This window comes from Crocuta crocuta, unplaced genomic scaffold (assembly GCF_008692635.1).
Source record: "Crocuta crocuta isolate KB4526 unplaced genomic scaffold, BGI_CrCroc_1.0 scaffold28, whole genome shotgun sequence".
Lineage (NCBI taxonomy): Eukaryota > Metazoa > Chordata > Mammalia > Carnivora > Hyaenidae > Crocuta > Crocuta crocuta.
The window spans coordinates 2,253,927-2,266,304 of record NW_027533256.1 but is presented as its reverse complement, the minus strand read 5'-3'; the positions used below and the strand labels follow the sequence as shown (position 1 = coordinate 2,266,304).

Here is a 12,378-nt window from a genome sequence, read left to right as displayed (position 1 = left end):
CGGGGCCCTGGCCTGCCCCCGCCGCCCCCGCAGCTGCTGGGGCAGCAGCCGCTGGCTGAGTGAAGTCAGCGGGTGGCCTGGTGTGCGGAGGGATGCCCATGCCTGCGGGGGCGTTAGGACCCCCAGGGTAGCTGCGAGGGAGAAGAAGGGAGGACTCAGACACAGCCTGAGGCTACTCATGAACCGCTCTAAGCCCTGGGCTGGGCGGGAGAAGGCGGGTCATCTCAGATCCCAGTGCAGCAGGTGTTTAGACTCAGGACCCAAACGGGAGAGCCCTTTGTGTCACTCGGTGACCAGCATCAGAGAAGCCAGGCAACTTGCCCAAGGGCCCTGGCGGGGGCAGGGGATGCAGCTCCAGGTGTGTCTGGCACCTGTGTTCGACCACCAGGCCCTCCTGTGCTGGCACCGGGGAGGGGTGAAGCCCCAGAGGCGGTCTTGGACAGTGTGGGACGGCAGAGGAGGAACGGGCTGCCTCTGCCCGGCCCCGACATCCCTGCAGCATCTTCCTGGCGCTCCTTGCCCCTTCCCTCCTCCCTTCCTCTTGCCCCTGGGGGCTCTTGGCCTTACGCAGCTCTGCCTCCACACCCGGCAGGGCAGTGACCTGCCTCACCTGCGTGGAGCAGCTCTCCCACCCTGCTGGGCCACCTTCTCCATGTCTCCCTGCGAATACAGACACGAGGCCCGCAAGGGCCACTCTGAGGCCTGAGCGCACAGTCCCATCACCACGGGGCTGACGGCAGCTGCTGGAGTGTCTGACCTACGGACCGGCCCGAAAAGGGGGAACGACGTGCCAGGATGCACGGTGCTGGCATTTAACCCGGACTCTTCCTCCTGGGGGTGGGAGGTGGGGGGAGGGCACGCAGGGCCAAACCCGCTTCCCCAGGCTGCTCACCTGGCCCCAAAGCCCCCGCTGCCGGGGTAGTTGGGCCGGCCGTACATGCTCTGCTGGATGTAGGGCTGAGCGGGCCCGGCCTTGGCCGAGAACTGCTGCTGCTGCCCAGCAAACTGGGGGGAGTTGAGGCCGGGGTTGCTGGTGGTCATGCCCGATGCCATGGGGTTGCCGCCTGGATTCATGGGGTTGTTGGCATTGGCCATAGGGTTCCCAAGGACCTGTGGGCAGAGAGTGGTCGTCACCCGAGAGGTACCCCAGGCAGCGCGGGGAGCGAAAAGGAGACGTGGGGAGGGAGGAGGCTGCGACGGTGAAAGAGGGGGGACAGAGGGAAAGGATGAGGACACGAGCTGTTCCAGAGCATGCGAATACTCCGAGAGGGTAATGCCGCCCGGAAGCAGGCAGCACAGGAGAGGAGGGCCTCAGCCTGTGGCAGATGAGGCAGGGCCGGTCCTGGCCCCGGTGCCAGGTGGGAGACACTGGGTTTCTCAGCCCTCCCCCTGCCAAGGGGCCTGGATGCCTAAGGGTCGGGCCACACAGAGGCCCTGGACTGCTGCTCCATGAGGGTGAAGGGAAGCCACCCTGCCAGCGCCGGAGGGCGGTGGGATGCTGGCCGAGGGACCCCTGTGTCCCGGGGTTGCGGGGGGCCTGGCGGTGCCGTCCCAAGCGGCAAACAGCCCAGAGCCTTCCGCATGGCCGTGGTAGAGGCCAGGCAGGCCAGAGAGGAAGGAGTGGAGGAAAGAGGAAGGGGCGAGAGCAGCAGGCAGGGTTGGCCAGGCGTGTGGGGACAGGGGTTTGTCACAAGCTGGAGGGCTCACCGTTTTGCTGAAATCTAACCCAGGCTACCCAGTGTCAAAGACCCCAGATGCTGGGGCTCTGAGGTCAGGAATAGACAGGAAGTGCTCCTATCCATCCAACCAAAGTAAACGTGGGCTGGGGAAGAACGCTGGCTCTCCGTCAGATGAAAGCCATCCCTCCAGAAGGGCCCCAGATGGGGGACAATGCGTAGGGGCCAGCTGCCACCTTCCTGAGGCAGGTGTGGAGGGTAGAGGCGTGGCCACGGCTGGTCTTTCCGGCCGGGCAGAGCCTGGGAGGGCCAGGAGAGCTGACGTGGGACGGCGACCCAAAGGCCCCAGGGCTCCGGGGACGGTCCTGCCTGGGCGGGGCAGGGGCTGGGGGCAGGAGAGGTTCTTACCTGGCTCTGGGACGTGTTGGTCACTCCCCAAACCGTGGTGACCACGGAGAGGGAGCCGGGAGGCTGGTTGGTGTTCTGCTGCCAAGGGACAGAGTCATAGGGGAATGACCCATCACTGCGGAGGGAGACAGAGGGGGATGCTCAGGGGCTGCGAACGCAGGAGGGCCCCCCACTCTGCCATGCTGCGCGGCTCCCCCATCTCAGTCAGTTCTAGACCACCCCCCCAGGCCTGGCATGGTGTCCGACGCAGAACAGGCAACACTGCACAGTGATGGACTGTGCAAAGTGACCGCCTCTCACCGTGTGGCGGACGGCCATCTCCCATGGCTGTCTGTCTCACCTTAGCCCACCAAAGTCCACAGGCCACGCGGTGGAGAGAGAAGAGAGAGCCGCAGGCTGGCCCTGAGCTTCTCCTCCAACCATGCTGTGACAATAAGCGGCCCCTCCAGGATGAGCGCTGGTTCCCCCACACCCACTTCCCCTTGGAACTTCCCGGTCCCTTCTCAGAAGAGGTCGGAGGGGCCCCAGACCGAATCTCACCTCTTCCCCCTTCCTCCCTTCAGAGCAGGTTGGCCGCCTGGCGCTGCTGCTCTGGCCTGTGGCAGGCACTTCCTTCTGTCCCTCTTCCTTCCCGACTCTGCATCCCAGGTTCAGGCAGCCTGCCGTGCTGCCTCGCCTGCTCCCACCGGCTCCCGGGACGCATCCCTGCCACGCTAATCTTCCTCCAACACCCACGGCGTTCTGCACGCTCGAGGCCCTTCGATGGCTCCCAGTATTGACAAGGCAAAGTCCAAAGCCACACACTTGAGGATGATTTACCCCGTTGGCGAATCAGCACGGCGCCCGCCTCTATCGGAGCACCCTCCCTTGGCCATTCCTGCAGCTCCCCTGTGTCCTCCAGGGGCCCAGAAGTGCCCGCCCTGTTTGGTGACATCTCCCGGGAAGCCCCTAGGCAGAAGCAAGGACTTAACCTTGGGCCCAACACCCTGCCCTGTACACAGTAAGGGCTCCATAACGGCTTCCTGTTAGCTGCTGTGAAGAGCGGCCCCAGGGAGAGGGAGAGGGCCATCGGGGTTACAGTATGAAGACCGCGCCCTATGCGTGCCGAGCCGGGGCCGTCTCTCCTCCGGAGCCCGTTTTACTTGGACTCTGGCGCCTCTCACTAAGAGAAAACCCAAGGCACGGCTCCAGAAGGAACAGAGAAACAGGGCACCCACATCTGTCGTGCTGGCCTTGCCAGGCAGAACGGCTGGGTACCACGGTGGGGGAGGGTGTCCGGAGGACGGTGGCGTGGTGGCAAAGCGCCTCGTGCCTGGGCTTGTGACAAGAAGGTGGCAGGAGGCAAAAGCCCTCGTGCACTCCTGGAAGCTTCTACCCCCGCCTAGCTGGCGGTCCGGGGCAGGCCCCAGGGGTGCTGGGAGCCAGCCCAGAGGTCAGGACATATAGGAAGGAGGCGCCGTCCTGCATGACAAGCAGACAGAGAGGAGCTGGGGGTCTGAGTCTTGTGCCTGGTCCTTGCCAGGCAGAAGCCTCGGCAGAGAACACAGTCAAACAGTCAAGGACTGGAGACCAAAACCATGGCACTGTCTGCCCAGGCTTGTTTCCCCTGCCTCTCTGTCTGGCCAGCCCCTGGCTTCCTTTCTATCTTGCTCAGAAGTCACCTCAATGGAGGGGCCTGCCCCGACCTCCTGGTATTAGAGAACCCCCCGCCCCTCCCTCCTGGCCTGCCTTCCTTCCTTCCCTTCCTTCCTTCCTTCCCTTTCCTCCCTTCCTTCCTTCCCTTCCTTCCTTCCTTCCCTTTCCTTCCTTCCTTCCCTTCCCTTCCTTCCCTTCCTTCCTTCCTTCCTTCCTTCCCTCCTTCCTTCCTTCCCTTTCCTTCCTTCCTTCCCTTCCCTTCCTTCCCTTCCTTCCNTCTGCACTCAGTCCCCTCCTTTGTAAAAACGGGCCTAAGAATGGCATTTCCCCGTTCTCCTCTCGGAGTTTTTAAGCTGTAGGTCATGAAGCATGAGTGGGCCAAGGCATCAGACCAGCAGGAGGGGCCAGAAAGAGGGAATAAAACCGAAAGTAGTTAAGTGTGAGCACGTGGGGAGCATACACCTGACTCCTTGAACTTAAGGTCTTGATTTTATGCATGAGCGTGAGTGCGCCCTGGGTCACGGTGTACCATGCGCCTTTTCTCTGGGTCTCAGTCAAGGAAGACGGAAGGACACAGGCCTCGGCCGTGGCAGTCGCATGTGGCTCGAAGAGGAGAATGTGACAAAAAGCCTGTCTCGGCTGGAAAGGGGCACAGGCTTGAGCGTTACTCGTGATCTCCGGGGGCAAACAGCAGGCCAAGAGCCTGGGGATAGGAAAGGCCCCCGGGAACCCAGCCCTCCTGCCTGCTCCCTGCTCCTGCCCGCCAGATGTGATGTGGGTCAGCGACAAGGCCCAGATGCACAGGCCACAGGTGACAGCTCTAAGTCTGCAGCTGGGGTGGCTGACTGGGACCTGGGTGCCCAGGGAGCCCAGAAGGGGTGCAGCAGCAACATGGGCGAGCAGGCTACATGCCTGCTCGCCAGCCAGCACAGCTGGGCTAGAAGGTCCTCCCTGGCACACGTCACGGAGGGCTGGGGTACCACCTGCTCGCAGGCCTGGGACACCAAAGCCTCGAAGGGAGGCCCTGCAGGCTACAGTTCTAAACAACAGAGCGGAGGACCCCCCTACCCCCGACACAGCTGTCCTGTGAGGCCCTCATTCTAGGTGTGCAGCATCGAACACGGGACCCCCATCCCCTTAACGGACACAAGTGCGAGCCCGTCTTCTCTCCCCAGGACACCTGCCCCGCCAGCTCCCGGCAACCCTCCAGGCTGATAGCCAGTTCTGACTGAGGATGTTAGTGTCCTCTGAGCACACGCCTGGCAGGCTGGGGAAGGAAAGCCCTGTGGGCGCCCCTGCAGCCTGGCAGGGCCCCACCTGAGCCTGGGCAGGGCACAGGCAGCTGCTGCCTCACCACCCTGGGTGGGGAGGTCCCCGCTCACCAGGATACTGCACCGGCCCACAAACAGGCTCCCAACTGCCCCACAGCTCCGTGGGTGGGCCCCGTGGGCGGAAACCAGCTCCTTCCTGTTTCGTCCCCTCCACCCCTGGGCCGGTGAGAAGCAAATGTAACCATCGTTCCCAAACGGGGCATCCCGTCGCCTGGCTGCGAGTTTGCCCCGGGGACCCAGGCGCACACCAGGAGTGCATGCGTGCGGATGGGGACACGTACCCGTGCATGCACGGGAGCCCTGCTGGCGTGCTGCTGTGCACACGCGGGGGAGGGGGCAGCCGCACGCACGGAGGGGCGGGCTCGGGGACTCGCTCGCCCCCACTCGCACCTGCTGCAGAAGCAGAAGTGGCAGCCGCACCAACACGGCTGTGACTCATCTCCTGGGGAGACGGCTCCTGCTGTCGCAGTGAAGGCGCTCGCCCCCACAGGCCCATGGCAGTCAGCCCTGCCGACGCCTCTGCCAGGACCCAGACGCCACCGCCGGGGGCGGGGCGTGCTGCCCGGCTCCGGCTCCCCGTGCCCAAGAAGCGAGGACAAGCTGGGCTCCTGGGCCCTTCCAGGGTGGGAGGGGTCTAGGGTGATGAAGAGGAGGCCTAGAAGGCCTGTGGAGGGGGGTGTCCTGAGACCCTTCCTTCCTCCAGCAAATACTACTTAACCTGCAGGTAAGTTCAGCCCAGGTCAGGAAGCACTCTCTCCTCCCTTGCAATTCAAAGGGAGGCCCAGGCCCCCGGACCCTGAGAATCCCGCTCTTGGCAATCCTGCCTGGTTCTGTGCGCCCTGGATCCAACAGGGCCTGGGTTCAGGCCACAGCTCCCCCCCAGCTGCAGTCTCGCCCAGCCAACACTGCCCTGAGAATCCTAGTAAACCCAGAGAGACACCAGTCCCAGAAGCCACTTGGACTCTCATCCATGTTCTGCCTGCCAAATGCCCTCTAATACGGGGGCTTCATTCTTATCCTGAGAAAATGCCACTCATCCTTCCCAGGCTCCTCTCCCAAAGGCCACCTCCTCCAGGAAGCCCTTGCCACATTCACTGGCCTAAGCTCTACTTGTTCCTCACATTCCTAGGGCCTGAGTGGGGGCCCAAATGAAAGCCTTCCTGCCTTTTTCCCTTTGCCCCAGGAGTCCTGAGTCAGGCTACCTGTGCCTGGCATGACGTCCTCACCCCTACAGGGCTCAGAAAGCCTCTGCCAACCAAAGTGCCAGAAAGAAAGACCACCTCTCCGTACTCGCCTTGGAGGGATGCCTGAGAAGGACAAACCGTGTCCACTCCTTAAGCTTGATTGCTGACCACCTGCAGTGTGCTTGTGACCCTGCGGGGCACGGGCACCCAGGAAGTGAGAGGTCCTGGCCTCTGGGGAGAGTGACGGAGGGAGGCTAATGAGGCAGCCACTTACTCTCTCTATGCCTCAGTGTCCTTGTCTGTGAAATGGGGATCATAGTAAAGGCTGCCGTGAGATTACACGAGCTCACACGTGTAAGGCAGAATGGCCACATCTGGCACACCTCAGGCCCCTAAAACTGCCGCCGCCGCCGTTGTTAGGATTTATTGCGTGGCTTCTAGAAGCAAGGAACTATATGAAGGGACTTTCACTTGAGGACTCATTCCATCCCTTTAAAATGGGCTCAACAGATGCATTTCTCCCAGACGCATCTGGGATCTCACAGGGGCCCAGAGCTTGTCAAGGCCAAGACTGCCAGATGGGTCTGACCATGTCCCATTGTCTCAGCGAGCTAAGGATCCGGAGGGGGGGCATTTCCCTGCTCGAAGATGGAGATAATGCGAGGGCAGCACACGCTACGAGGGACATCTAGCAGTTCCCAAGAAGTCCACGGGGCACAGCTTCCTGAAGTTTCTCAGGGAAGCCTCCCAGCATGAAGGGACAGAGGACCTGCAAAAGTCTGGACTCAAAGACAAGCTGCAGAGAAAACCCAAATAGTGATGCAGGAAACAAGACTCTACCCATCAAATCATTAACTGTGGCCTGCACTGAGTACACTGGCAAATACTCAGGGACTCCAACTAAACATCTCTGAGGCTAACACTCAAATGACAGAGGGAGGCCCGGCAGTAGAGGAGGCTAAGTTTCTGGGCCCTAAACCCAGACTTTTTAGGATCAAACCTGGGTTCTGCTACCGGCAATTTCTAAACCTGAACTCATTACTTAAGTTAGCTCAACGTCCTCATCTATAAAATGGGACTAACACTCTCCTAAGACAAACATACAAATACCAGTTCAATACAGTGCCCGGCACAGAGTCCCTGTTAATCTGTGCATACGCTTCCCTCTCCGTTTCTCCAGCCTGACTACATGCAGGTACCCACGTTTACCTGCTGATCCAACACTAGTGCTTAGAAGTTTGGCAGAAAGGCTACTGATGAAAGGGGGTGTTACTATCATTCCTGCTAATTTCCTAAGCCTCTGAGGCTTTCCTCAGTGTTCCTCTGCCTTCCTGTTTCTCGCGAACTCCTACCTATACTTCAAAGCCCAGCCTGGATACTCCCTTTTGTGATTCTCATAAGCAGAACCAAGGACACTTTCTCCCATTTCCTCAGCCCTTTTTGTCACATAAAAGAGCTTTTCACGCCGCAGTTATAGTAGACGATTCACGTGTCTGTTTGGCAGCTCCACGGGCACTGACTGATGTTTGCTAAATGTGAGAAAATGAGTAAAGCCCAGCAAGAGGGAGTGATGATTCCTGGCTCCCGGGTCCCTCCCGTGGCAGCGTCTACACAGACATTTGTGGACGGAAGAGGAGGGGAGGGCTGAGTTATTTCTTCCCTTGCATTTCTAACAGCCACTTTATTTGGGAGAAATAACGAATTCCTATTAAGGGTATTGTCAGACCCTAATTAATTTCCCTGATCCGGCTATATTGGTCCCATCTCCGTGCAAGGCTGCAGAGTTACCACTAATGAAACACCGAGCCAGTGAGGAGCTGAAGCTCCCACCCTCTTTAATTTAGGGGGACCATTAACACCGCTATCATCACAATGACTCGGGCCGCTTCCTTCCCTCCCTGCAGTGAAATGTAGAGGGAAATGCGCTGCTCACTGCATATTACAGGGTTTTAAATTTTATCAATAGGAAGGAGGAAGGGAAAAGAGCCTGTATCTTAGCAATCTGGAAGCAATGGAGCAGGATTTATGGGTCCTTCAATCCCTTTGTCATTTCTCTTTCTTGCTTTCTCACTTTCTCTCTCTTTTTTTAATTTTCTGGGGGCAAGAAGGGCCTATTGCCCTCTGAGTTCTGGGTACAGCTACATAAAAGCAGCTAACAACGAAGGCGGTGAAGGTGGTGTGAGGCAACCAAGGAAAGGGGAACATGAGGGCTCAGCTCTGATTGATCCCTTGTCTGTCAGCCGGCCGAGCGAGCACGCCAGTCTACTGGCACCCAGCTGAGGGTTGGGGGGCATAACGACTGGCCCGTGGGACACCTGGTGTGCCGGGCCCAGCGACAAGCATGTTCAAAGTCCTGCACTGCTGTTATTCGAGCGCTACAGGTGGGGAAACTGAGGCACAGAGAGGTTACAGAGCTGCTGAAGCTGGAAGACGCCAGGGCGGCACCTCGCCGCCCGCAGCCCGGCTCAGGGAGCTGCCGCACTGAGGGGAGCACCGTGGCTGCACCCAGGCACCTCTCTTCTGGGGGGCCGCAAACCCCTCTCCCGGAAGAAGGGCAGCGCCCCTTGATTTTGGAGAGTTCCCCAGCCCTAGCGGGCTCTGACTGTAATTAAATGAAGAGTGTAAACAAGATGGATCAGGCTTGTAATTACTTTTGCAGCACTGATTCGCATATGGACAACGGGCTAATCACAAATGGCTTTTTTAACCACTTATTTAAGATCTGAGAAAGAAGGCAGAAACTTCTGCTGGCAACAAGTCCAGGCCACTGCGGGGGCTGTGCTGGGGTCCGGCTGCAGGGCTGCGGTCCTGAGGCCCTGTCCCGCCTCGGCCCTCCTTCTCCTACCTGAAGCTCTGTATATCCCTGTGAAGTGGAGAACACACCCGCCCGGAGCTAGCTCATGGGGACCGGACTCCGAGACAGTCCATCGACTGCTCCACAGACCAGAAAGTTCTCCCCAAATGCGCAAGCACACGACACTCCTCCTGACACCGTCATTCTCAGCAACTGCCATGGGGCTGTGGTGGCCTGACCCTTTCTGACGCCGTAGTGCCACCATGTGCCTATTGGCTCAAGAGGTTCAAAGGCCCCAACTCCCAGCCTGGTGCAGCGGCTCCGACCTCCGTGTAACCTTTCCTCTAAATGTCCCTGATGGGGCGCCTGGGTGGCTCAGTCGGTCAAGTGTCCGACTTCAGCTCAGTTCATGATCTCATAGTCTGTGAGTTCGAGCCCCACATCGGGCTCTGTGCTGACAGCTCGGAGCCTGGAGTCTGCTTCGGATTCTGTGTCTCCTTCTCTTTTTGCCTCTCTCTCTCTGTCTCTCTCTGTCTCTCTGTCTCTCTCTGTTTCTCTGTCTCTGTCTCTGTCTCTCTCTCTCTCTCTCTCTCTCTCTCTCTCTCTCTCTCTCGCAAAAATAAATAAACATTACAAAAAAATGTAAATGGCTGTGACCACTTGACTGTCACAGCAAACTGGGGCTTCAGGCTTCCAGGGCTCCCTCACCCTCTTTTATTTACCTGTCCTCAGAGCCTACAGACAAGGACCCCGAGTTTTCAAACAGCCAACCGCCCCAAGCACTCAATCCTCAACATCACAGGGTCCTCGAGCTCACCCGGCTCAGGGTCTCCTTAGTTATAAGGCAAGAAGGGCTTCTGTCCCCACATCATTCAATACAGTTGTGGGGGAGGGTGATCAGAAAAGTCTCCTTTCTGTGAAAGTACTTGACTTTCTCTTCAACTTTCTTTCTTTCTGGTTTGGGAAATTACATGAGGACTTACAAGGCAATGCCCCTATGGGAATTTCCCAGGCAATTCATGAAGCCGTGAATAGACACCAGCCAACCTCAAATCATTGGCTCACGATGTGCCCTTGGCCTCGGCCCTGGGCCTGCAGGGATGTGGACCGGTCCTTGCTCAACTGATGACACTTCTTTCTGGTCTCAACTGCCCTGCTGCAGAACGGGAAACAGGGCAAGGTCTGGTTCAGGGGTGGGTTAACCACTAGACGCCCCCTCGCTGATCTTGAATGGCCAGCAGCAGAGTGAAGGGCAGAGCACTGTGTGTGGTTCAGTGCTGTGTGTTCACCGGTGAGTCACTGTCCTGCTCTGGGCCCGCCTTCCCTTCTCGTCCTGACATTCAGGGTGGGAGGTATTGTTCAGAAGGTGCTATGTTAAGAAGGCCACATTCCGTGGAAGCAACTGGTCACCCACCAGCTCTCCGTGAAATCTTGCAGCGCACAGGGCTCTCCCACCTCCGAGAGGCCGTGTTTTGCATACTCCATCATTTCCCGAGCACATACAGGGAGCCGAACCAGTAGTGGCGCAGGCGGCACTGGGTACCGGCCAGTGGCTCTTCAGCCCACTGACGGAAAGCCGGTGCAAACTCCTAGAACGCACCTGCCCAGCTCTCAGACCAAGTCCTTGAAGGTCAAGGCCCATGTCCTTTGGGAAGCCTCTTGACAGCCCAGCCACTTTCCTCCTTCTGAACCCCGAGGCCAGGCCTACCTGTCACCTAACCCTCCCCCTGTCTCGATCCGCCGGCTCCCGATCTGCCGGCTCCCGATCCACCTCACTGGGTCTTACTTCCCCAGCTAGCAAGATGCGGCTCCTCCTCTGCTGGTGACGGGCCGGGCCGTTCTCAGGCCAGCAGCTCAGCTCAGCAACAACCTGGCGAAGGCCTGGCCAGGGCCCAGATCCCTGGCATTCCGCGGCCTCCACAGTCATGGCCAAGCAGGTCTGAGGCAGGCCTGGGGCTGCAGGGCCCTGGCCCAGTCGGAGGAAGACAGGCTGGCAGGACAGGGCGCGTGAGGCACCGAGAGGCAGGACAGGTCTGGGGGGGCGCAGTGGGGACAGGCTAAAAGGAGGGTAAACGCAGGCTGGTGGTCTGGGTTGCATTCAGCCACAGCTAGGGCACAGTGGCCGGGAGCCTCGCGGACAGACAAGACCTGTGTGGCTCTTTGCTGAGCCCGGGCGAGGGGAAGAGGGCGGCCAGAGGTGGGTTCTGTCTCTCTAGAGCCGTGGTTCTTAAGCACAGGTGAATCTCTCACCCCCAACAATGTATGAAGGTACTTTAGCACCAAAGGGGTGGGGGTGGGGGGCCAGTAGAAGAACCGAGTGGGCAGGGACCGAGATATTAAATGCCCTGCAAAGTCCCACACCATGGAAAATGCCCTGGCCCGAATGCCAGCAGGAAGGCCCACCAAGAAACCTGCACAGAAGGGGGGCTATCCTGAGTTTGGGTAGTCACAGGTCGCGCTAAGGGTGTGCTGGGGCAGTGGCCCTGGGCAGCGGTGGCGGGCTGGCTGTCCTATAAAGTGCCTCTGGCAGAGGCTGCGAACCATGTGTAAGGGGCCATCCTGTCTGGGTGGGGTGATTGCCCTAAGGAGCTCCCCGTGGCTCTGAGAACCAACAGTCTCTGATTCCATTTGTCGAGTGTGGCCAGTGCCTGACTCTGTGGCAGCTCACCCCCACCCCGTGGTGTGGCCCAGGTCTCCTGCAGCGTGCTCTGGGCCGCGGGTGCCTCGGTCAGGCTGGGTAATGAATGAGAGCCTCGCTCTGACAGCAAACGCGCCCCGCCCTCTCCAGCCTCATTGTCAGCGGGACCCGCAGAGGAAAAGCAGATGGCATGGCAGGCCTGCTGCTCCAGGGTCGGCTGGGAGAGCTCTCAGAGAGCGCATGCCCGGCTCAGTAAGGGACTTGCAGGATACTTAACTGCAGGGCTTGCTGGTCCTGAGCACACGCTCCTTCTGAGGCTGTGCAGGGCAGACTGGCCAGTACCGCAGTGCCTGATGGCCTCCGCCAAGCCATTCCCACCTATGTCCCTGGGCTTCTGGTGGCCCCACCCCTGCACTAAGAGCCCAGCCTCACTCGGCTCCTGCACGGTCAGCCTGGGTTGGCTCCATCCCCATCCATCTGCAGGGGGGACCATCAACTCTGTGATGTTCCTGAGCCCCTTCTGGGCTCTGGGTGTCTCCCAGTCGCCCAACGCCTTGCTCAGGAAAAGGGGGAAGACCCTGGGCTCAGGACAGTTAGCTTTCAGCCCAAAGGCTAAAACCTAAATGAAGAGACAGCCCTCCGCCGAAGGGACAAAGCAGTCGGGCTGGGTAAGACCAGCGCTTGCAGCCTCTGCCGTGATGTGGGAGAAGCA

General features: G+C 59.5%; 1 protein-coding gene across 6 annotated transcripts in view; it reads right to left on the bottom strand.

The window, feature by feature from the left end:
* Positions 1-12,378, bottom strand: part of ZMIZ1 (zinc finger MIZ-type containing 1) — a 202,167-nt gene that overhangs the window by 19,204 nt on the left and 170,585 nt on the right. For all 6 annotated transcript variants that reach the window (XM_077746414.1, XM_077746409.1, XM_077746413.1 and 3 more), the window contains 3 exons: positions 2,085-2,199; positions 893-1,110; positions 41-131 (listed from right to left, as the gene is read on the bottom strand). In XM_077746414.1, the coding sequence (XP_077602540.1) occupies positions 41-131; positions 893-1,110; positions 2,085-2,199 (424 nt within the window). The remainder of the gene's footprint in view (positions 1-40; positions 132-892; positions 1,111-2,084; positions 2,200-12,378) is intronic.